Below are 26,094 nucleotides of genomic sequence, written 5' to 3' on the forward strand. Positions count from 1 at the left end.
TGTGTGTGTGTGTGTGTGTGTGTATGCATGTGTGTGTAACAGCCTCTGAAAGCAGCACACACGGACACACAGCCCTTCCATCTGTTCCACCAGGAGAGGTGCCCCTGTTGTATAACCAGACGTAGAGAACATCTGCATTGTTTGCAGCTGTGTTTGCTGTTGTTTATTGTTTACTTGAAAGTGCTCCTATGCAGCAGGCCCGCTCTGCTCTGCAGGGACAATCACCCCGGAGATGAAGCAATCAATGATGATCAGACTGTAAGACTGTGCTTGTGACATTTGTACTCAAGCAGGAAGCATGGCGACAATTGAAAAGCCCAAACGCACAATAGAAAACACTGGGGGAAGCATCAGCTGTGACTGAGTTATTTTACTCTTCTGTGACACAGAACACACACATGTGGTCTTTTCCTCTCCCCCACACTCCATCATCTGCGGAAGGCTCGTCCTTCGACTATGTGAATGCTTTGCAAGCCTGTGTTTAACTGGTCTTTTGTCCATCCCAATGCTGCTACTGTACTCGTGTGCTGTCAATAATGCTTCTTCTACCTGAAGACAACATTCCCATTGCCTCCTCCAGCTGGTGGTTTAATAAAAAAGTGAATGATTAACAGACCAGACAGGTGGTGGCTCAGTGTACTCAATCCAAAGCTCCGCTGCTGCTTCATGCTTTCTTATGAGGCTTTTGCTATGCTTTATATATACAGTTGCTAAATTTAGTAAATAAAGGGACACTGTGTAACTGTTGAATGAAGAAATAGCACAATCGTCATCTAACAAATTTAAACTTGAGCTCATAAGCAACAGAAAACTGCCTTCCCACTCAGGGGTATTGTTGCCTCGGTCTTACATGGTCTGGTATGACCAGTAGCTAACGGTTGCTCACATTAGCTCTATTTTGCTGTGTAATTGACATTACTGAGTGGGATTTTCTGACTCTTCTGCTACACTGTGTTTTCCCACAATTGTCACTTTTGGCGGCTGTTCGGCTAAATGTCCGGAGCCCACTGTAACTTTTGAAAGAAGAAGTAACACATTCTTCCTCTTACACGCGATAGAAAGCAATAGAAAACACCCTAACTCGATGCTTACAGTTTACAGTGCACTAAATATTCCAGCCCCAGACTGTTTTTATGGCTGAACCAGTCCATCAAATGGAAATACTCTGGATATTTGTGCAGAATTTTACACACATTTCCCACAAATTCAGATTGTTATACAGTATCTAGTATCTTTGGAAACTTTGGGATCTCTGCTAGAGTTTAAAAAGTTGCGCACTGGTGGGTAGGTTAAAATGATTTGTCATCACTGTCCTTTAGCAAGGCCTGTTTTTGAACCACCATGAGATGCATGTCTGCTGTCAGTCATTACATAAGTGCCTGGACAATGAAAACATCAACTTTTAGAAATAGCCACAGCCTCCACGCCTTTGTCTTTTCGTTTGGCCAAGATTAGTGCTCAGCAGATCACAAATGTTCCTTCATCCACTGCAGCAGAATATGAACAAAAGAACATCAAGAAAATTATGAAAAACTATCTTTATTCTACATGTTTATGTCATTTTACCTCAATGTACAGTCTGTAGGGTAATTTCTGGAAACAAACAAACAAAACAATGCTCAGAAGAACATAAATTGATATGCATAAAAACAGAAGATTACTATGGATTAGAAAATGAAAGGCGACTGTTTGGCACCGGTTGTTAATGTGGATGCGTTCTGGGCATCAAAACAATGGAAAAAAATCTTCTACAGCACTCGAACTGTTTACAAGGCTTTAGCTAGTTCAAAGTCTGAGTGACAGACTCCTGTGGTACAGTATAAAAATTTAAAAAAAAATGTTATTTGGAAAAAAAAAAAATAAGAAAAGGAAATGGAAAGGTCTATTTACAGTTTTGTAAACCAAGACCATTTAAAAACACTTGCTTAGAAAAATAAAAATAACCTCATGGTGTTGATTGCAAGTAACATTTTAGTTATGGTACTTAACACGCAATTCACATTTCCCTTCTTACAGGTTTAGAGTTTTTTTTCCTCCCCGTGTACACTACGACGACAAATGTCAAAAAAGCTTTTCCTAAAAATGATGCAGTCCACACTGAAGTAGAAACCAATGCTACCATAACCACGATGGCAGAACGGATATGCTTCTTATTTTGACATGCGCATATTATGCAAGAAAAAGACAAGTCGACTATTTCTTATTAGCAATGCAGCTGCCTCATGTAGCATATCAAGTTATTTTATGTTCAAGAAGTAAAGATCTAAACCAAAAATACAAATGTTTCCTTTGTTAAAAAAAAAAAAAAAAAGGGGTGGGGGAGGGGGGGGCAGACAGCTGTAATATGTTTCTTAATGTCCTACAAGGTTTTATCCACTGAATCGTTACATAAAGTTGTAGTTACACACATTCACCTCTCTCCACTCCACAACAAGCCAAACGAAAACTGATGCAAAAAGTAGACGGCTTGTTCCTTCCCTTTTGTGGCCTAAATGAACAGGCCAACACTTACAAGACTGATACAACATATCATGCCTTAATATAAAAAGGTGAGGAAAGGTAACCTACAGGATACAGCGGATGTTAAAAAAGAAACGGAAACGATCACGTCTGAAATTCAGGTAGTTCTCTTGGCGTTCTGCAACCTAATACTGATGCACATGGACACGTGGACATGCCAGTGACTCTGTCCCTTGGTTAACTGCTCTGAAAACTTAAGGTTCTCCGTCAGCTTCTCACCATGAGCGACAGAGTCCTACATAAACACACTGTTTGAACACTTTCAGTTATTTCACATAGATATCTGAGTTTCTTTTTTTTCCCCCTCTGTGCTCCTCTAACTACTTTGCATTGGGCGGGGCTCAGTTAGAAAAAGGTGATGTCACACACTTCCTTGCACCAATCAGGATTTAGCAACATCTTAATTCAAATCTGGTGACAGCTGGTGGGTTATTTGGTCACGTGCCAAGTTTCCATCTAATTTTAGAGCAAAGTTCCAAAAAGAAAACGCAAATTCACGTGCGTTTCCATCCACTACTGTTATGTGAATATCAGGAGTTGGCTCGTTGAGACTGAGAACAACTGGTGGCGCTAATTCTCCGGTAGGGTGCCAATAAACCTCTGCAGAACTTGGTCTGCAGTCGCAGCGAGAAGAGCGGAAGTCAGATCTGAAACGAATAAAAATGATGTGGAAAACGTGATGAAAAAATGGTGTTTGTGATTGTTTTGTGTATTATTTTAAGGAATGTTCCAGTTATGTGTCTGCTGCATTTTTTTTAATCTCTTCATTTAAATCACTTGCTTGATGTTCTTCATAATTTATTCCCTACATCTGTTTCCATTACACCTCAGCAAAATCTAAAAGCTTTTTTAGGATATTTTGACATTTTTCAAATTCCTGGTGTTTCCAGTCAGGGTTCTTTTTTTGTTTTTATTCATTTATTTATTTATTTTTCGTCACACAAATTGAAAATGAGCACAAAAACAGATTGGTGGAAACGCACTCACTGTCACTGAAATCAAACCACACCCACACAGTTCTGATGAGGCAGATAAACTGAGTTGTTAAGAGTTTTAATCTCAACAACTCAGTTTAATAAATAATATCTAACTTTTTTTTTTAAACATTGATGTGGCTTATTCAATCGCGCATATTAAATGTTATAAAGAAATACTTAAGATTTGAAGTCAAGTTTTCAAGGGCTTTAAATTCAATGAGCTTAAGCTCGGAGATTTTCATCCAGTTCTCAACTAGTAACACAGCCAGAACCAACACTGTAATGAAACGGCCAACAAAGCCCCAAACCCAAGGAGATAAACAAAGCTAATCACAGTCTGAAGCCAGGTAGACCTACTGAACTGTGCTTTATACTGTACGTCCTAAAAAGCCTCACTCCCTTGCATACAGAGGCCACTTCCACGCTCCTTTTACACACTTGACAAAAAAAAAAAAAAATCACTTCAAAACGTCTTTAAGTTGCTTGAACTGGTCAAAACTGTCTGGTATTTTACATCCCCCTATCAAAATAAAAGCCAAATAGTCAAACACAATACTCAAGGTGCATCTTCCTAAATAACCAAGCTGAAAAACTACTGCATGTTAGCTGCTCGTGGCATTAAACCATGAACTCAGTACATGGCAAAAAACATTCACCTGATGGCTATTTACAGAAACACTACTGTCGTTCAGGGTTGTCATAGAGACTATCGGCATAAAATGCGGTTACAGTACTCTGCCCTTATTGTTGCTTGGTAACAAAATATCAGCTCAACAGCCACTTGTGTAGCACATGTTCTCTCAACCAGACTTCAAACAAAAACTGCATCTGGTTATTGATCGGTTTAACGCCGGCTTGTGCTTCAGTGCTCCTGTGTTTCAGAAAAACGGATCCTTAACTTACCGTCACTCGGGAAGCTACAGTCTGAGTGAGTCTACACTGGCGGGTACACACACAGACACACACACCCTTACATACAAGTTGGAACAAAATACTCCTCTGTAATGACAAGAAAACGGACAAAATTAAACAAAACAGATGAAAAACTGAATGTTGTTCCCGTGTTGCATTAAAAAAACATGTCTGTTTTGATACAGCATGTGCATCTTTTTTCAACACTGTAACTGAAAAGTTTTTTACGTCTGATTATAATGTGTATACTGTGTCACCAAGGCTAGTCTGTTATGAAAAACTACAGTTTACTGACCATATCTGATGGATTGAAGTATACAGTCAACTTACAAAACATACTGAAAAAATTGTGTGATGTTTACGCGAGTGTGTTCTGTCCGTTTGATGGGAAAACTAATACAGAAATCAAATCAATTAAAAACTATTAAGTGTCCTTTATAATGAAGCTAGGAAAAGTTGGATTTCGAGGACCTAGAATGCATACAGTCTTCTGACAGTCATATAATCTCTCTACTGGTCCTTTATACTTTCCTCAGAAGTCTCCAGTATGTGTGTGTGTGTGTCTGTTTGTGTGCATACAGTATTTATATATACACACACACACTGGAGATGTTTTTCCTCCCTGCCTCATTTTGAAAGAGAGATCACTACCCAACTCTACTGGGAAACATAAGAAGGCAGGAGAAGGAACATGGCTCTCCTCTCAGTGTCCACCTTATTATTACTCCTCCTCCTCCTCCTCCTCCTCTTCCTCTTCCTCTTCTTCCTCCTCATCATCATCCTCATCATGGCAGTGAGTGATCTCCTGGGGAGTCTGGGGGAATAGGTTGGGAGGTTTGATCTCGCTGAAGGAGCGGGTCAGCTGGGTACGTTTGCACTCCAGGTCTTTGCAGTCGCTGCATTGGGTGCGGTTGCGCGTGGCCAGCGGTGACTCTGTGTCAATGTCCACATGGGTGTGTTCAACCGTTGACTCGTGGGGCATCTGGGGGGAAGGGGCAAAATGTGAGAAACAACAACGTGGCAATGCTAGCTGACTCTTCCAGTGAGTCCGCTTTATATTTAAGCAAAACGTTTTGGCACAGGACTTTCATCAGAATGTTTGAGAGAACAGGTAAGAGCCTAAAAGCCTAAATATACATCTTTGTAAGTTATTCAATGAGAAGACATATATAGACATAGAGCGCCAGCCTCTGATGAATGCTGCACCTCAAACATATAAATATGTGTTGCAACAAAATGTTAACTTGATCACACAATCACAAAATACCATCACAAAAAAAAGGATACAACTTAAGACCTAAGTGACTAAACTAAAACTAGAAAATGCACTAAGTAGAGCACAGACCTCCGCCAAGGCCAATGTCAAACAACGTACGCCAGACTTCAGAGGAAAAAATTCAAATTCATAGTAAATGATCCGGATCTACACCAAAATGAAATGGGTTCTTCCCTGGCCCATGACCCATCCCTCAACCAAGTTCAGTGCAAATCGGTTTGGTAGTTGTTGTGTAATCCTGCTGACAAATAAACCAAAAAACAACCAATATACAGACACAGGTGATTACATAAGCTCCTTGGCAAATGTAATTCCAACTATAAAAACTCCCTAACACTAAAATCTTCATTCACTCCCCTCGGATATAAAATTCAGAGATTATAAATCCAGGAAGCCTGTCTCTGTTTCCTAAGGAAGTTAGTGCCGGCTACAAAGGTAAGCTCACTTCTTTCTGACTCCACATCCCCATATTTTTTTCCATTTTAAAACTTTTAGTCTTCATCTCCAGCTGACTCTGACTCATAAGACACTATCTGAGGCAGTTTGTCAGATTTTAACGCAGTTCCTTCTGGAGCCATAAAAAAGGTTTATAGATTTTTTTTTTTTCCACATATGCAGTTGTACTCTACAGGACCTGTAAACAGACTGGGTGGTATAAAATCAGTGGAGTTGCCCTTAAATGGAGGTCTGATGTTCTATGGTCTGAGAAGGAAGGACAAGACAGACAGATGAGAAAAGTGAAGGAGGAAGGCTTTGATCTGGGATGACCATGAGTGAATGTGAGAGTTTAATGCTGCTGAGCTGAAGTTGGGTATTGGGGAATTACTCCACTGCTATAAGCCTTTATGCAGTAAGGAATAAATAATGAGACTCATATTAAACCCATCACTTGAGAAAATACTGGTTTAAGACCAAAAGTCTTGTAAAGATTTAGAATCTTGATTGGTAAGAGACCTGACTTTCGTGTGGTATCAGTAAAGTGAACTAGTGGTACAGGTGCTAACCTTTGAGGGGATGCGGTTTTGTTCAACTCCCTCACTTTACATCCAGATACTCACCAGTACGTGTGCAGCTCTGAAGAGGTAGCTGAAGGGGTAGTACAGTAGGTTGATGAAGGAGGCTGCGTACAGGTCGGCATAACGCATCACTTGGGAGGCAAACAGGGTCTGTCTGGAACCACTGCGGAAAAGGCTACCCATCATGCCGTAGCACATGTCCATGTCGTGTGTCACTTTCTAAAGGGCAAGAAGGAGAAAAGAAGACACTGGTGAGCCATCACGTCGAAAAAAAACCCCCAACAACTTATGTTTCCCCACTTTTAAAAAGATTTACTAGCTTTACGCTAAACAGTACCATGTCTTTATTAGGGGCATTGGTGTAGTTGTTCATTGCAATTATTTCACCACTAAGAGAACAATCACTGAATACATAGCAGACACAATGCAAATGTGGGCAGGGATAAGTAGGCTGTCTGCGGAAGCCAGTGTTAAAAGCATGTGGACAAGTCTCCTGTTGTCATAGAAACAGAGGTTACTAAGGCCATACCTTGACTCTTCTCTGAATAGTGCTGATGTCTGGCCTCTCGTTACTGCTGCTGTCCAGATGTCTGAGGTTTGACGGGGGAGAAAGATGATGAGGACAAGAGAGAGGTTTAGGGAGGGGAGGCTATTGATATCAGTCTGTTGAAAGGTACTGTGTCAAAGAAGTGGTGCAACAGCGAGGTGTGCCAGGCTATAAATAACATAAGTGAACGCGGTTATCAGGTGGCCCGCGAGAGTCAACCCTTTAGACTTTACCCTATTGACACTGTTGTCCTTTCTCAGACCTGCACTTACATGCATGCAAACAGAGGCTGTTACTACAGAGAGCAAAGAGCAGCAGAACTGGTGCAAGAGATGGTGATGAGTGAGGAGTGGCATATGGTAAAGGGGGTGGGGGGCGAAAGGTCACAGTTCTTACTTGTAGAGTTCAGCCAAGAAAATGTCCAGGCCCTGCAGTTCTTCGAATAAGGCTGGAAAACATGAGAAGAGGGTGAATCTCTGTCTCCTAACTACTTATAACGGCCTCCAAAAGTCTTAGACCACTTTCCCGATTCAGACCTTTGGACCCCACTGTATGTGCAAAATTTATAGTGCATATAGTCTTCCAGCTTTAGTTAGCTCCAGTATAAATGAGAACGATTCTGTCGATGTGTGAGTGAGTGAGAATGTGATGATCCAGAGTCTGAGTTTTGACTGTGCACCTACCGATTATATGATCTTTATCAAATTTAGCTTGTGTATAACTCTCTTGTTTTTCCTGAAACCTGCAGGTTTGACTTTGCAGCTGCTGTTCTAGGTCAGGTCCCTGTTGAGACTGTTTTCTAATGAACTGCAATATTTGGAAAAAGCCTGAATGTGACTGCATAAGTGCGTGAACAGAAATGTACATACAGTCAAACTGCTCTTTCAACATGTCACTGTGTGTACAGGTCTGTGTTTGTCTTTGTCTTTTTCCTCACAGCTCTTGTCGGTCCACACGTGCAGCTCTTGGGCCAGCTCAGGTATAACCAGGAATGTCCTCCAGCCCTGACGTTTCTTGGACTTGAGGATGTCTCCAAAGATATGGTCCCCGATGTAGACTATGTCCTTCCCCTTGGCCCCCAGCAGGTCACACACGATGTCTGACGAACCTGAATGACAATCACAACTACTACAGACAACCGATCACATTGTCAAAGAATGAATGACTGAAGGAAAATATAGTCTTACCTCCAGAGTAGACTATCCCATGCTGCAGAGGTCCTGTGTAGGTTCCTATCTTAAGACGCCCTGTTGTCTGAAATGAAGAAAACATACATCAGATTGGTGAGAGGAGCCTTGGCAGAAGCACTAACAGGGTTCGTTTCATAAACATGAAGGAAGCCATATGCTAGGACACATTTTAACATGTAGAGAGTGTGTTTTACAGACTAAGCAGTAAGCCCCCTTTTGTGTTCCCCTGGACAGGCTTTCCACGCTGAGCTGCAGTGGAGGCATAGTAACACAACCAGGTCATTTTCTACTGAAAAGACTGAAACTTTAGAAGATATCAACCTGATTTGTCGAACACAGACTTTAAAAGCCTCGTATTAACTTCAGATAAACTTTGCCATGCACTGTTACACAAAATGAGGACTGTGCATTTTGTCCCCCATCACTTACAGTAAAATTAATTTGGGAATGTATCTCTCCAGTATGAAAAGGAGGAATGACTACAGCAAGAAAAATCTTTTGCAACGTACTTATAGGCACCCGACTATTGTTTTAAGACAAACTTAAATTGTAAATCTATCCTTTAAATTTGATAAACTATAAAAGTTTTTCAAACAGTTATAAGCTCTGTAGTGGCTCCATCTGTATAAATGCTAATATTCAACGTAAAGAGCACATCTGACATTAGGTTAGAATCAATTTACTATATAAATGGCTAAAATTTCTTCAAATATTTCGCATTTCATGCCATACATAATTACGTTTAAACATTAAAAACAAAATTAAAGAGGCTGTACCTGCTGTCCTTGGGGATAAATACAACCCATAATAAGTCATGCATGTTTTTAGAGCTTTTTTTTTTTTTTTGCCAATTTACATCAATTCAGCATTTTCCACTCTGGATTGAATCACAAGTGAAGCTGAATCAGAGTAGAAGTTCTCAAGTTCTACTTCTTCTACTCTTGTCAGACTATGCAACTGTTATTGTGTTGTTAAACACAGTGAAAGTGTTTGTGCTCTTAGTTCAAGGATTTTCAGGGAGTAGTGTCAGGGGTTTGTAGCCAGATACAAAAAAGAAATCAATTTATTACAAAAACTGTAAAAACATGAAAAAATATGACCAAAAAACTTTACAGACCATGTACAGTCAATGGTCAATCCTGATCGGACATTTCTCTCTCTTTTTTTTTTTTTTTTTTTAAAAAATCACGTTTTGTCACCTTTTGCACTTTTTGCACCTTTTGTACTAAACTGATTCTTTTGTATGCAGGCATATAAATCCATATATGAGGAGACTCTCCTCAGGATAAAAAGCAAACACACAACCGGGCTTCAACATGTCCGAACACGTCAGCCAGTGTTCACATGAAACGCAGCTATTAGTAATGCCTTCTCTGTCCCAGTTGTGTTGTCTGTGTGCGCTCACCGTGTCGACTTGTCTGAGCACCGTACCCTCTCCAAAGAACAGTGGCTTCCTGGCGTCCACCAGGATCAGATCAAAGTAGGACTGCCAGGGCCGGTGGGAGGTACCAGGCTGTGGTAAATACAAACACACACAGAAACACACACACACACACACACACATATGCAAGCAGAACGTTATACACATGAAACACTTCTTTCATCTTCACCTGCATATGCAACACATTTCAAAGTGTGATCATAAGAAAGAGGAAACGTGCAATATTTTACCTTGGGGCCATGGGGGAAGTCAAACAGGTAGGTCATGATTTTCTGTGAGAACACAACACACAGACTGACAGTCAGTTCAAAACGCAGCAGTCTTTTGAATACAGCTGTTAGTGCTTCCAATAATCTTATACAAAATGGATCTCAGTATTAATTCATCTTCATCTGTCTTACCACTGCAATTTTTGAATTACCTAATTCACTGTTTTTCCCCAAACAGTGAAGCTTCTACCACAGCTGCACACATAAACTCACATCAGTGTATTTGTAGTCACTGTTGGTAGCCAAGAAAACCTTGGCTACTTCATTCATTCGGCTGAGGAGAAGAGGCAGCTTCCCCTGGTGGGAAGAGAGAAGAAGAAAAGACTAAAACTCAAGGCATCTTTACAAAACCAGCTTCTTTACAGAGTTCAAGAAAGAATGTGGGATACTGTGTATGTGTGTGTCTGTGTGTGTATGTTCTCTTACATAGTACACTTGTCGCGTACTTGAAGAATACTAACTACTTACATCTTTCACCACGTACTTCTCCAAGTTCTCAACTGTCTTCTCCTTCAGAGTGCCCTGCAATGGGAGACGGAGGAGTCAGACTACACACTGAAAATCTATGTTTATCATAAAAATACCACCTTCTTAAGTTAGGAGCATCAAAAAAAATCCATCCATTCAGTCACAGTTAAGCAACAATTATCAGTGACCACCCCTAGAGAACACATGAAAACTCATGGTATTTTGCTGTGGTTTACACAGGATGAGTAAAATGAGAGAGCAGCAGTGATATCAAAGCAACATGTTTTTCAGTTAATAAAAAACACAACTCTAAACACAACTTGTCAAACATTGCTACAAAGGTCCCTGTACAGAATCAAACTGAGAACCAACCACTAGACCATCAGGACGTCCACAAACCCCTGCTCTTGGATTCTATGGGCCTGACAGCAAAAACATATGTACACTACAGATGCTTTAGATGCCCCCCCCCCTTTTTTTTTTTGGCAATCCAATTTTGAGAATCATGGATATTAACAGTCCCAGAGGGTGACTATTTATGATTTTGGTGACTCCCTGACCTCTGGTTTGTTGCCAACATCCGGTTAGCTTTTCCCCTGAACAATGTAACATGACAACTTGTCTTGATAGACAGAACATTTCAGACTCTGACTACATTGGGTAACACCCAGGCATGAACACGAAGAACATGTAATGTCAGTTTAATAGCTGAATCCCTGAAGTTAAAACAGCAACCATCAAAGGTGTCTTGCCTTGAAGTGGACCCAATCGACAGCGTCGCGGACATCCTGGAACATGCTCTTATAGGACATGAAGAGGTCGCCGTCTTTGAAGCCTGTTTCACAGCTGGGGGAGAGGAACAGAGACACACACGTACACAGCCGTCGCACAGGCCACATCTTTACAGAAGGTTTTTAAAAACATGACATTTGTTTTTTGTTTGCTTTTAAATGGGATAGCCTTCCCTTGTTGGAGGGGTCCCCAGCCAAACAGGAAAGCATTCTCCCCCTAAAAGACCAACAACCAGGTTTCAGAGGACAAAGGACATGCAGCCATTCCAGATTACATTCTCAACAAATTTACAGGCCATTATTAAACCTCCTCACAGTAACATTTAAAAGATTATCTCTTAGTTATGTCAATATTTCATTCTCTGTAAATAGTTAGTGAAAACATTTTTTTAATTCCTATCTCATTCTGATAAGAATCAATGCTTTTCTACAATTAGTAGTGGCAGAGATGAATTAATCATTGTTATAGAAATGAAAAGTAAACAGGTTCTTTGACTGAACTGCCATTTAATTTCCATTTTAAAATGATTAGCTGAGAGTAGCAGCTGAGACACCTGAACCCTCCCATGCTTTAGGGCTTGCTCTTGACTCAGTTTGGCTTGCAACTGTCTTTGTGCCACCATGCGGTGCCCAGAAACTTGTTGCATTACAAATAATGTAACTAAAAGTTTTTTACCTTGTGTATCTGTCACAGTTGGAGAAGAAATCTACTAGGCAGGCAAAGAGGTAGGTCTCTGCAAAGAAAAACATAAAAGCTCTTCTCAGTAATGTTGTGCCTTGATCAAACTTATAAAGACCTTTCTTACTCATTTAATTTCTCTAACAGTCCTGTGGTAATCTCCTCAGAGTTCAGAAACCTTACCTGGCAGGTTGAAGAGTGTGTTAAGGATATAAAAGCGCTCTGTATCATCTCTCTGGATGAACTTGTTTGGATATCGTTCACGGATCTCAGGGCTGAATAAAGATAATGCACAAAGATAAAATCTTAATGTAGACATTGTCAGAAAGAAATACGTTAGTTGAAAGTATTCAAACAGTATTTACTATTTACAGTCGCTCACCCTCGGAGGAAGTTGAATCCATGGACGCAGACCAGGATATTACCATAGGCATCAACCTTCAATAGGTTTCCATACATGGTATCAAACACAAGGCCCCTGGAAGTAGGAGGAAAAAAATGATTGTTTATGTCTACAAAACAGCATGAAACTAACTTTTCTAACTTAATCATAACATCTGGCATTTTAACTGCTATCTTTTGTGATAGGATTACAGTTATTATTGGGATAAACAGAGGGGTATTTCCCATCAAATAAATTCAGAGTGGAACTGAACTTTGAACAGGTGATGGGTTTTTGTTCACTCTGTCCCATATACTTGCTATATCCACTGAGGCTAGAAGGTTAAAGGCACTAAAATGATAAGAGATGAGGCAATAGAAGCAGCAGTTGGCCATTAACCTGTCAGCCATCATGATGTCCATGTGCTAGGGTGTGATTGGTCTGACCTGGTGGGAAAGGATGGGTCGTACACGAAGCTGAGCAGCTCCTGGGGGTAACCAATGGAAACCAGACGCTCCACTGTGAGCGTAAAGCCTAGTGATTCGTACTCCGGTGACTTGTACACTGGAAATGAAACACACATATACACACAGTTCAAAATTATCCCAATATAAGATCATAAAACACATTGTGCTACTTTGAAGTTTGGTGTCTAATCTCCTAGAAGAGGCCACAGATTTTGGTGTCCACAATTTAAACAACTATACAATTGTTTTATTCCTGGTTCAGTAAGCCTGGCATGTTAATGTTTCTTCATTACCTAGCTTCTACATAGCATGAGCCAAGAAGCAATGAATCAATTAGTTGACTGAAAAAATGAAACAATGATAATTTGGTAACTGCTTTATCATTAGTAATAGTTAGTCACTGTACACTAACAATTAGTTGATTAATCTATTAGTCAATTTTCAAATAATTAATGTACAACAATTTAATGATTGAATAATTATGTATTCAGTCATCAAGCCAAAATGCCACACAGTCTCTGATTTCAGCCTTTCAAAAGTCAGAGTTTTTTCTGCTTTTCTCAGGTTTATGTCATTGTAATTTTAATATCTTTGGGTTTTAGACTATTGGTCAGACAAAACAAAAATAATTTGAAGACCTCACCTTCGGTTCTGGGAACCTGTGATGGACATGTCCCACTATTTTGTGACATTTTATAGACAAAAAAAAATTAACTAATAAATCTAAAAAATAAACAACATGTTAATTGATAATAAAAGTAAATATTAGTTGAAGCCTTAAGCTGAATATCTTTGTGGTTTTTAATGTTGGTCAGAAAAATAATAATCAATTTAAAAATACAACTTTGGGCTCTATAAATTTGAGTTGTTTTTCTCTATGTAAATATAATGAAACAAAGCAATACACAGCAACATGGCAAATATTGCAGATGTTCATAGATCATGTGGTATATGTGTAAACACGGTAGTATATATTTACAGTGTTTACATACTACAGTATAGTATGTTAAGGAACATGACCAGTGGGTGATTACATAGCGGACATACATTCAGTGGACCTCACTCGTGTTACACAACATGTACATGTGACATTTCTAAGGCTATCTCATCTACTTCAGACTCTGTGGGGCTGTCTCAGTATTTTAATAACATGTTCTCACTCTCCAGTAAACGCACGCACGCACGCACGCACGCACGCACGCACGCTCGCACGCACACACACACACACTCATTGTCCTTCCCTCTCCTGGCTATCAACATCAGCCTGGAAGTTCTGCATGCAAATCCACAAAGAAATAAGATCAGGTGTGAAAATGAAAAATCGCTCTACTTTCAGCAGCGGCTCTAATGGGCCCTGCTGAGAAAGGATGTGCCCCACAACCCTGTTGCTGCCAGTGGGGCCAAACCAAAACCGAGGCATGGGTGGGCTCTGAAAACAAAAACGCAGACTGATGCTAGGCTAAGAAAAGGCTGGTGGAGGATTAAAATGCTATTTGACATTCGGAAAAGAATATGTCAGATGTTATAAATACAAAACAGAGAATGTGCTTGTGTTGTTGCCTGCTTTCTACACTCCCAGTGGGGTGCTGGGAGGCCCCTGGAGGGGGAGAAAAATTGGCTAGTGATGCTTTGCTAGAGGACAGTTAGTAGGGGAACAGTACTGCAGGACAAACAGGAAAACATCTGTGTCCTACTCTGATCCTACTCAAAATGTGTGAGCGTGCACTTGCTGGGTTCTTGGTTGATTGCTAGGTTATATACAGAAGCATGAGTATGCACTCAGTTACAGGAAAATCTTGGGTTAAAAAAAGCTTTGTCCTTTTGCTGACATCCCTACTCTGTAAGCTTGAGCTTGTTTCTGCATTATAATCACGTAACCTCTTGCAGTTTGACGCCCCTACCCGCTACCCCTGCCCCAACCCCCACACACCCACCCCCCGGCCGTGGTCTCCCAGCAAACTAAGGGTTTGGGCCCTCTGCCCAGAGCAGTAGCATACACCCACTAAATTTCCTCCTCCTCCTCTATTGCTCACTTTTCATATTCCTCTTGAAGCTCTGAGGGGCTACAAAGAAACCTATTTTAAGAGTCGCCTACCCTCTCTGTCACCTTTGCTATCATCACTCTCTCTTTTGGTTAATTTTTTCACATGCTGACCTTGGGACACAGCTGAGGTGCCCCCACCCACGCATACAACTTAGGACATGTAAAATCACATCTCAATCTAGGTTTTATGAAAGTGACTTGGGCTAGTCAGTTAAGATCAGGAAGTTGTTTCGATACATTATAATTAGATAAGACTATTGTAAAGGTTTCTTAGCCACAGTTAAGACACTAACTACTATGCTACAACTACTCATCTGAATGGAGCTACTACAGGTATAGGCCAAAAACCATTAAGGCCTGTCAAAACTTGGTTTCAAACTTTACCTGTTTTTCTAAAACCTTTAATATTCAGGTCTAAATAAGCAAAAACCAAAGGTTAAGTTTAAGAAAAAACAAGATAAAAACACTGCAAAAACTAAACTAAAACGATCTTATTCACATGCCCCTCCAAACTTGGTTTCAAACCTTTTTATATTTTTCTATAACCTTTAATATTAATTTAATATTCATAACCCTAAAAATAAAACTCAAAAAATTACTTAATGTGCTTCATCAAAATCATGTGGGTGTTCTTTGATCAGATTTGATTGACAGTGCTGCACAGAGATATGTGACATCACCTTTTTCTAACCGAGCTTGTCTTTTCCAAAATACAGCAATTCTCTTATGTGAAGTAACCAAACTGTTGTAAAATGGACAGGCCTTAAAAACACTTTGGAATCAAACACTAACTATGACTCATAACTGCATATTACTTTTTATACTTACTTATTTTTCTTTTTGTCAGAGAGGTGACTTGAATGGCTCTAAAACTACTTTACTTGTGAACAACTTGAAAAACAACCCCCCCTTAAAAACTCCACACAGACACATGACACCACGGACTACAGTGTATCCTTTTCACAAGCAATTCTAGACAGCGCTCACTATTTCAGATGTAGGACTGCTTGAGCGGTAGTCTGTGGAGTGATTTGTGGATCTGTTTTTTACCATGAAAGCTACACTAGAGGCTACAGTCATGGTTACGTCCCATGCTTTAGTACATAAGGCATCAAAGAAAATATTATCAATTGGTGTTATGAAAAACTCGTGTTTGCTGGTGTGCAGACCAGAAGTTGTGCTATTGATGCTTGCTGTGTCCTTGACTCTGTTTTTTCTGTTTTATAGGGGTCCTTGCTTCCCTGCTATAAGCCCTTTCTCACATTTCTCACGCTGTCAGTATGCACATGTACACGCAGACACACACGTTGACACAAACACATGCGACCATCTACTTAGAGCCGAGGCGAGAAACAGCCTCAGCTTCAAGGATCTGTTACCTCGTATCCCTGATGAGATTGTTGCCAGATAACTATACTCCCAGTGCTCCAATTGCTGAGGTGTGTGGTGTCTCTCCAGGGTTTACAGACGAGGTCATCTCAGGACTACATGAAACATACACCCTTCACACACCAGGTAAACAACCCCCATCTTTCTACTTATAGACCACTAAATCCAAATCACTGAATTTATCTAAACCATGTCACATAGCAACCTATATTAAAAACTAACACCTTAACTGTCTTAATTTATCTGTGGCCACTGATATGCCAATGTAGGCCTTCGTCACAGATTCATGACACTATCAAGCATATTGTGGAAAAACTTCAACACAGCCTTGGGGACCTACATTCCAGCCAAAAGTCTGTTGGAAAACTAGGACAAAACTGTGTGTAGCTGAGTACAATCTGGGCCTCAATGTGTGTTTGAGCAACATTTTCTACAGGCTTTTATGTGTTCCCTGTAGCAGTACAAAGAGCAGATGAGGCAATGTTGTCTCACCCAATGTTGATTTAGTTTACAAAATCTTACAAATATAATACGTTTGTGAATGTAATAGTTGAAAGTGTTAAACACAAGGGACTTGAGAAGCCTAACCGTGGACTTTTGTATGTATGAGTGATGAATTTAGATGAATAATTTTATACGATATGCCTGAGATTTATGCTTACATTTTGTTGTGCAGAAAATTATCAACGATTTACTTTTTATGCGTATAAAAAGTCTGGACAGGAATGTCTGTTTTTGGCTAACAGCGTAGTGTAAAGCATTAGAATTGACTGACAGCTGTTGACAGGGACTATGTTTGCGGTGTCCTGATATACGACTTAAACTGACTCGTGCCAGTCAATCAGAAACCACTGTATATTTTTCCCATACCAAGGTTTGTCCAGAAAGTAAGGCCAAAGGAAAACATTTTTGAAAAAGCACCTACATTATGCACTTTGCACATTTGAACTGTGTTTAACACCCTCAAAAAACAAATACTGCTGTCGGCCGGGCTGCTGTGGTAAAGCAGCCGTTCTGTGAATCTTCCAGCTGGAAGATGAAGTTGATGAGCCATTTCTGTGGCCAAAAGCTGGACACCCATCAACGATACATGATAGCCACGCTTCTAGCAAACATTAACACTTGGTTATGAGCGCCCATAAAGAGAGCCATGTCAACAGCTGAGCTTCCATAAAATCTCCTGCACTCTGAATGGGGATACGGGTACAAAGCCAGAGAGGGACTACGAGTGATCCCCGTTCTCAAAGGAGCCATCACTGGTGAACTCAACAAACAAACGTGACCTGCTTTTCAAAGAGAGGCTAGATTTATTTATAGGGATGGAGAGACCAAAAACTGGAGCTGAGTCACATATTAAAGTGGCATGAAAAATCAGGATATATTTGGCCTGGTTTCTGGTCAGTTGGAAAACGATCTCTGCGCAATTGACTGTGTGTACCAGGGAGTTATGCTTAACATTTTGGTATCTTAGTGTTATAGTGTGCTCAATGTGTCACCAGCATCAACTTAAATAATATTTTGTGGTCAACAAGCTGCAGGTTGTGTAGGGGTACCCAAATACAGAGCTGAAAAGACAGGATATAGTAGACTTTAACATCTATACGAAACCCGCAAGGATAAAGGAAACTCAACAACTATGGATCTGTTATTGTGTCTGTCCAAAATGGGACAAATTAGAAAATCAGTTCAATATTTAAATTTACCCTGATATAGACAAAAAGTTTTTTCCCCCTTTCCAATCAACTGATTCTGATTTTCCATTTCAGCGCATCTCCATGGATGCATTTATAATTTATTTCTAAACCCCATCAGTCATAATATATCAAGTGGCACATGCTCATTTCAATAAGCCATTATTAATATGACAACAGGAGGGACAATCCATGTAAATTGAGGAGCTGCTATGCAACCCTAATAGTCTACATATCGAAACTCCAAAAGTAAAGGTGCATATGGCTGGAAATAACGTTTATTTTAATTATTAATTAATGTATTGACTGTCTTTTGAATTTAGAAATGTATTGTTTTGCCCATCAAATGTTGAAAATAACAACAAATATCTGTTAAAATTTGGCAGAGCCCAAAGTGATGTCTTATATTTCAGAAGTCAGAAACCCCAAAGACATTCAATGATAAAGAAAGTGTGTTGTTTTTAGCACTAGCGGTGATATGTTAGATGATGTGTATCAACTTACCTGCTAAAGTGTAATCCATGTCAAAGCCAAAGCACTTAATCTTCTCCATTGCCAAGCTTCTGTTGACAAACACTCTAGAGAAAACAAGTTGGGGTAAATGTTTTAGTTGCAATACAATCTTCAACAATTGGATTAGCATTTCTTTTAGCAGAATAGAGAGGAGGAACTATTTTCTGGGGAAAATATTTACTTGAGCTGATTCACAAACGGAGTCGTCCTACTATAACACAGTCTGCGTTATAGAAGGACTACTCAGTAGCCACAAGAAACAGATAATGTGACTACACACTGTGTCAGAGTGCTGATGAAAATGTAATTACAAGCTGAACCCATATGAACCCAACAAGGGGAAAGACACAGAAGCCATGGAAAGCAATGACTGAACAATAATTCATGCTAGATTAAATTATCTGGCATTATTGATAACAAATTAGAAGTATAGCTTGGTTTGGACCCATGTTTTTGCTATAACAGAGTCGTCTTTTAAGTAACGAAAACAATTTTGACAAAAATCTAGTGTATTTTGTTGTCGCTGAGGCACAAAGTAGTTTTGCATTGTAAAAATTCTAACATAAACATCAACCATCCAAAAAAAAAGGCCCCAGTTAACTTTAGTCTCACTGTATGAGAAAAGAAAACTCCATAAGGGACTAAGAGACAGCTACAAGGAGAACTTGAGGGAAACATGGATCCTATTTCAGAGAACACTGACATGTGTCCACTAATACCTAATACAAGATTAGCTTGTTGAAATCTAAATTAGAACTGAATGCCCATATTATGACCAGAACATATTTCTGAAACGAGCACTTGGCATGTTGCTGAACAATATCAGTCCAATTTAAAGCAACACCAAAATATTCTGCCATGATGGCCATTTTTACACAACTTTCTACACATTCATTCATTATTGGATGATGCAGACTGCTTGTTTACCCAGTGAAGTATATTTTAGAACCATTTTTTCTTCTTGCATGATGGCATTATTTTTTAAAGAAAATATGTAAGAAATTGGTTGGTACTTCTCATTGACTGGCAAACCTAGCTTAGGGAAAGCAAAATGTTAACATACAGCGGCAAAGATCATCAGCCCTGACAATATCTGAAAATACTGGAACATTAAGTGAAAGTGAATGCTGAATATCGCAACTGTACCTAACAATTTATGGTCTTAATTTCAATAAAATGTTTCAATTAATCATGTATCAGTAAGTGAAATCTGTAACTAAAATGGCACCATATGATTACACAACTGTGCAGCACTGCCATGAACATAGGTAACAAGAACTTTAAACCGTTGATTAATTTAAAACCACAGGCCTTCAGTCTGGTGCTTGGCAAATCCACAGAAAGTTAACAAAACTCTAAATCACGGGATGGTAAAACCCTACAAACTTAACCTGAGCGTTACAATCTTCTTGGAAACAGCTCTACTGTCCTCACTCATAAATCAGTCAGAGGACTCGGGGTCCACAGTGGCCACAGTGATAGAAGTGATAGAAGTGATAGACAGTGTTTACATACCCTGGCTGACACGGCTTCCACAGAACAGACATACACACACTGCTAGCACAGACCTATGTAACTTATCTTCAACATCTGTGACTGAGCTGCATGTGGAGCTGTGTACCTAAATATTTCCACACAAGTCAATATTTATTCATGCTAGAAATAAGACACAAATCAGCTAAAGGGAAATCAAAAATGTCCTTTTGAAATAAAAACAAGGTTACATCCCTCCCAACTGGCACAATAATCTGGTACACAAGCTCATAACTCAAATGTCTGACACTGACTGACTCTGCAGGGCAATTTATCATTAATATGTGACAATGACCTTCTCATCTTCAACAATCTCTAAATCAGTAGTGAAATACCTGGCAGCAGATCCATGGTGAACAAGTTCCCATTTAGATCTTTGTCCAGCAGACGATTGGCGATGCATTCTGTGCGAAATTAAACCTCAGTTTGACTCTCCGTTGGTCTGACCTGCTCCAGCAACACAGGGCAGCTCTGGCCCACAAACAATAACCCCCTCCCTCTCTCTCTTTGCTTTCTTGCCATTCAGAAATTTTCTGACTTGTTGCAAAAATGATTGTGGCCATTCCGCGTCCTTCTCTGTTGTTGTGTGCTGTCAGTCAGGGTTGTTGTTGTGCAGCATGATGTTTGTGGGCCCTCAAAGACATCCAGAACAATCACAAGTCAGGTAGAATCAAGCAAGCCTCTGCCCCAAACGACAGCTGCTCGCATCATGATCATTTTCATTATCGATTAGAGGATCACTTTAAGTTCTACGTTTTTGGATGAATCTCATTGGGGCAGCAGATTTTCCCATTTTATCTTATATTTTACATGAATGTATTTTATGGAAGCAAAGAAAGGCAATCTAATATCTGTTTATGAAATTGAATTGCTATGAAATAGTTAATGGAGAATTTTAAATAGTAAAGAAATTATGGCATTGAAATATTTTCCTTTTTTTAGTGTGCACAAATTCAAAATTAAAATTCATGTGCCCCGTATTCAAAAAAGCTAATTCTGATCCAAAAATTCAACTCGAGTCACGTCTTTCAGATGAAGTTACTCAAATTGATTTAATTTAGACACCAAAATTTAAGATGAAATCCTGTCCTCAGTCAATCCTGAGCCTTAAAGTACATGACATTTGTCAGTCATATAAATAAATGAAAATATGGTCTAAGACTAAACTTGAATACTATTGTTTCAGTGATATTTAAATTTCAACATAAGGTATTCATCATAGACATTTATGTAGGTATCAGCTGCTTATATAATGCCTTCTTTAAAGCTGAGGCACTCCTGAACAACCAGAGCAAATGTACTTCTTTAGTGCCAACATTTATCAGTGCTGAGCGAGCATAAGTCTTTTCCAGATAGGGATTTAAATCTAAATCTTTTCTATTTTGTTGTCCTGTTGTCATTCCACATGACCTTAGGCTTGATGCCTTTGGAACGTGTGGTAAAGGACAGCCATAAATGATAAGTATGATCGTGGCTCTCCTAAGTTCACCCATACTGACAATGGGTAGGGGTGGGTCAGGACGACTTGTATTTAGCCTCGACTTTGGTCCCGCTGATAACAGTATTGCCTCAAATAACCCACATGGGCCATGCCACACCTTTGAGAGAATCCCTCATGACTTTTACCCCATCTGAGCGCAGCTGTTCAACAATCTGCCAGATTTTTTCCACTGTGTTCTAATCTCATGAAGACAGTGATTTGACTCGCTGTGATAGAAAGTGTATCTGTGCTGGGCAGAGTCGTCAGCCCTCTGCTATGTGATACACAGCTCTCCCTATCAGGCTGCATTGCCTCAGCTGAGCTCTTACTTTGAAGTAATGGTCTTTGTCTGTCTGTGAGATGAACAAAAGGTCACCTTTAACATTCTCTTACATTTAAAAAAAAAATCAATTAAAAGATTGAGTAGCCTCTGTAAATTTAAACTGCTGTAATAAATACATGTTTAAGTAAGCTCAACACCATCTTTGTATCTTTGTTGTCTTCGCAGGCATGATGGTTTGTGTGTGTTTCTGACTTATGTCAGCACAGCAAACACAGAGCTAACAGATGAGTGACAGTTTTATAACCCTGTGAGCACAGCAGGTTATATAATGGTGTGGAAGAACAGTACTACCCAGTGGAGACATATGACTTAGGGTGAGTTAAACATTGAACAACAACACGCATGTTATTACTCTGACAAGTAATAAATTCCTCCTTACATCAGCCGCTATGCCTACAAGGTGTTTCCAGTCTACAGGTACAGAAACAAGGGTATCTATCAGTGGTAAAGCTCTTCCATTGTACGAGTTAATAAAACAACTTAGTGTCCAAACAGTATTAGTGGAATCATTTTGCCTTTAACGCAAATATTAAAGCTTGATATGATCAATTTTAACAGGCTTCAAGGTCATGCGCTCCCTCCCTTGACTTTAACAGTCTGGTGATATTTTGCCATGAGACTGAGAGGAGTTTTGCACAACAGCCAGAAAACCACACCCAAGACACGATTGACTTTATGTGTATAACCTGTTTTTAAATCCCAATTCACTTTCATAGACCTCAGTGAAATGGTCTATTAACTGCTTTGTAACACTTAATGAGAGGGAATATGAAATGTACAGCAGCAATCACATGAATAAACACAAACTATAAGATAAATCCTTTATTAATAATCCACAGCTTATGGTTATCAAGTGCCCTCCCTTTAGAACAATATAAGAAAAGAAACCTACTATAATGTTGGCTCACTATTGTCTAATTAAAAGCCAGTGAATGCCAGTAAAAGTAAAAACTATATTACAGTCAAGTTATCTGGTTGGTCAGTGAAATGTCATCCTGTTATAATGACTTTAAGAAAGTGAGACAAAATGGAAAGTTTAAAGAGTTACAGATTTTATATCCGTAGTCCATATGGCCCAACTCCAGCGTGGATTAAATATTCTAGGAAAGCAGTGATGATTACACGTTAAATATAGGCACATCAAGTTTGAACTACCGATTAACAAAAATGATGGGACACACTTTTTTCTCTATATTGCTCAGCTCTACATACGGAAATCCTCTTCTCATTTTTCTAACTATCCAGTGATGGTTAGATTGGTGGTTAAAACAAACAAACAAACAAAAAAAACACAGGAGCTATCACATCTGACTCAATCAAGGAATTCATGATGGTACTTTTTGTTTAACAGTGTTTGGACCCCAGAGTAGCCCTGTTTTCCTTTGTGGTTTGTATATAAGACTAAGCAAATTATTCATTATGATGTGCCCTTACCACAGGTTTTGCATCTCTGTGTTGTGTCCTGTCCTTGGATAAAATCAATCTCTGGGTGACAGTCCTGTGATAAAAGCCCAATTCTTATGCCCAGCTGCACAATTTATGCCATAAAACGCTGGTATATCTAATGTGGATGTGGCAACAGTAATCAGAATGCGTCAGTCCTTCCCTACCACCTTCACATGTTTCTCTTACCTGTGGTAGGGCTCTCTCCTGTATTTTTTCATTGTCAGGCCGTCCATGTTGGCAGGCAAGTCTGCGTAGTTCTGCAGTCTGTCACTCCATGAAGTGGTCATCTTTAAAAACTTTCAGTGTCTGGGGAGAAGGGAATCAACAGATATGGAGGGACTCAATTTGTAACAAAAATATATACAAAGGTGAAAAAGTAGTTAATATAGTGTGGAATGGAAGTTTAATTCAAGTCATCTTAAATAATAATAGGAATATTTTGGATTGGAGGATTAACTGGGTGGCAAAACGTGTATCTATCAGTATAAACTGTGACTATTTAATAACTCAATTATTTAAACACATCTCTCCTGTGCCCAACATGGACAATGAGGAGATATAAACTGTCACAACTCAATAGATCCTAACAATTTGACCATCCACGGTCAATTAGGGATTCTCCTGTGGTGTTCTCAAGATGCAGAAAGAGGACATGATAGAAGAGTGGAGGGTAGGGCATGGGAAACATATACAACAGGTCAGACCAGTGGGTACATTTATGTGTTGTGCCAGTACAGTCAGGCACAAAAACATCGCCTCTGACACACTAGGCAAAGTCAGTGAGCAAGACTGAATCAACGGCCCATGAAACATTTCAGAAGGCTACTAGAAGGCTATATTTACAGAAATAACATATGATGAAATCCGTGTTTGGTTAATGCATCAAGTCACACACAAACAAGCTTAGACCAAAGGACAATCTGTGGAAAGTCTCGTGAATTTCTCCCTTAGCGGAGAGTAAGCCTTGTGTCGGCCTTGTCTTTTTTAATGGCCAGTGAGGTATGTTTTTTCCTCGCATGCTGACACTGGAGAGCCTGGGCTGCAGGAAGGAAAGACAGAGGTCAGCTTTCTAGTTCTTTTAGTGCCAGCACAAATGCAAATGAGATTCACATGTTTAGGCAGAGGAGCACTGTCAACACAGTGGCCACACAGAAAACTGCGTTAGAGGATCAAAACAGTCTTCAGTGTTTACAGCTTTACACGAGATTAAACAAAAGCTTCGACGTGTTTGTTTTTTACCTGCTGAACTCTCATGTTCCGTGCGTATATGAGCATTTTTGCCAGAAACACCACAACTAGCGGCGTGTGGACCTATTTTGGTCATCCTACTGGATGTTTACTTGTCTCTTATTTTTCGTGTATTTTGTAGCTAACTCCTTTATGACGCCTTGACCCACGGTGAGAACTGGGTCCAGTTCGGTCTGAAGGGAGCTCTAGCTTGGGAAGATTCCCAGCTAAACATTAAGAAAACTAGACGAGAAAGTCAGACGTAACTTTTAGCAGGCTTGTTTGCCTCGGGTCAGTCTTGGGAGAGAGTGGGTCGATAAATACTACACGTAACGTTAACTGTCACTCATCTTTAGGACGTCGTTTCTGTTGAAGTATTATCTTTGGCTGTATAAACATAAAGGGTTATATTAAAACGAAACGGTGAGAGCCTAGCTTAAGCTGCTGTAAAAGCTTGTTCGCAGACAAACAACGTCCTGCTATTTGCTGAACTGTAAAAGCTAGCTAACAGTCCGCTAAAAACAGCCTCTATCGTGCTCTTTCTGCGGTGACATTGATGAGAAGGACGGCCAAAGGGGGTCCGGGGAGAGACAGCTAACGCGTTAGCTGGCTTCGATGCAAAAACAAAAGCCCCAGACAGCCACTGCGTTTAGCTGTGACTGGCATTACTGTACTCACCTCTGAGTTCCTGAATAAAACTGCACCGTCCGTTAGTCTGAGCATGCGCCTTGTGCGTCGGAAAAGTCGGAGAAAAATCTCCAATGTGGATTTTCTTAGTGAAAGCAGCGGTCAAAGCGGTGATGTGTGCACTGTAAAGCCAGGCAGCAGATGACTGTCTCTGCTATGCCTGCCTGCCTGCTCTCGCTCTCTCTCTCTCGCTCTCTCTCGCTCTCTCTCTCTCTTCTTTCTTTCTTTCTTTTTCTCCCTCTCTCTCTCTCTCTCTCTCTGCGTGTTTCCCTTCCTGTACTCTCTTTCTCTGCTGCCAGCTGTTGTTGTGAGACATTCAGGGGGCGGTATTTACTCCCGTCTGTCATGAGGAGGCGGGACTATCTGTCTTCACGGCACACACACACACACACACACACACAAGCACGCACGCACACACACTTGACCCGCATCTGTCGTCAGCTGACTACATCAAAATGCAGAAAAAAAATACCTAATTTAACTGTACCCGTTTATTTCTTCAGTGAGCTACCCAAGCTGAAGTGCTGTCACATCACTGGCAGATATTGGTTCAACTTAACTTAAACGACAGGAACCACAAGGCTGAACTGTCAGGTCTGGAGTGTTTGGGCGAATGGAAAACTGCAAGTGCACAGAGGTAGCCACGGATTGCTTACATGCATTATTTGACAACATTTGTAGCTACTCTGTTATGGATATCATCAGTGGTGGATGAAATGCTCAGATCCTTTTCTTAAATGCCCCCCCCACACACACACACGCCTATTGTTGCTTCACTTGGATGTTGGACCTTCCCTGAGCAGAAT

At 40.0% G+C, this 26,094-nt stretch overlaps 1 protein-coding gene across 3 annotated transcripts; it reads right to left on the reverse strand.

The window, feature by feature from the left end:
* Positions 1-1,539: 1,539 nt before the first annotated feature.
* Positions 1,540-25,507, reverse strand: nt5c2b (5'-nucleotidase, cytosolic IIb). Of its 3 annotated transcripts, none has more exons than XM_040145186.1 (18): positions 25,280-25,507; positions 23,561-23,680; positions 18,564-18,637; positions 12,915-13,032; positions 12,469-12,564; positions 12,270-12,361; positions 12,084-12,141; positions 11,369-11,462; positions 10,617-10,670; positions 10,362-10,445; positions 10,110-10,151; positions 9,844-9,951; positions 8,436-8,502; positions 8,186-8,356; positions 7,645-7,696; positions 7,231-7,291; positions 6,744-6,920; positions 1,540-5,391 (listed from the first exon to the last, which is right to left on the reverse strand). In XM_040145186.1, exons 2-18 carry the CDS (start codon positions 23,659-23,661, stop codon positions 5,131-5,133), a joined length of 1,710 nt encoding a protein of 569 aa, XP_040001120.1. In that variant the 5' UTR covers positions 23,662-23,680; positions 25,280-25,507; the 3' UTR covers positions 1,540-5,130. The 3 variants fall into 3 exon arrangements, with proteins under 3 accessions (XP_040001120.1, XP_040001122.1, XP_040001121.1); XM_040145188.1 differs by lacking the exon at positions 25,280-25,507 and adding an exon at positions 11,577-11,624 and having other exon boundaries at positions 23,561-23,671; XM_040145187.1 differs by lacking the exons at positions 23,561-23,680; positions 25,280-25,507 and adding an exon at positions 20,441-20,507.
* Positions 25,508-26,094: the final 587 nt, after the last annotated feature.

This window comes from Xiphias gladius, chromosome 15 (assembly GCF_016859285.1).
Source record: "Xiphias gladius isolate SHS-SW01 ecotype Sanya breed wild chromosome 15, ASM1685928v1, whole genome shotgun sequence".
Lineage (NCBI taxonomy): Eukaryota > Metazoa > Chordata > Actinopteri > Istiophoriformes > Xiphiidae > Xiphias > Xiphias gladius.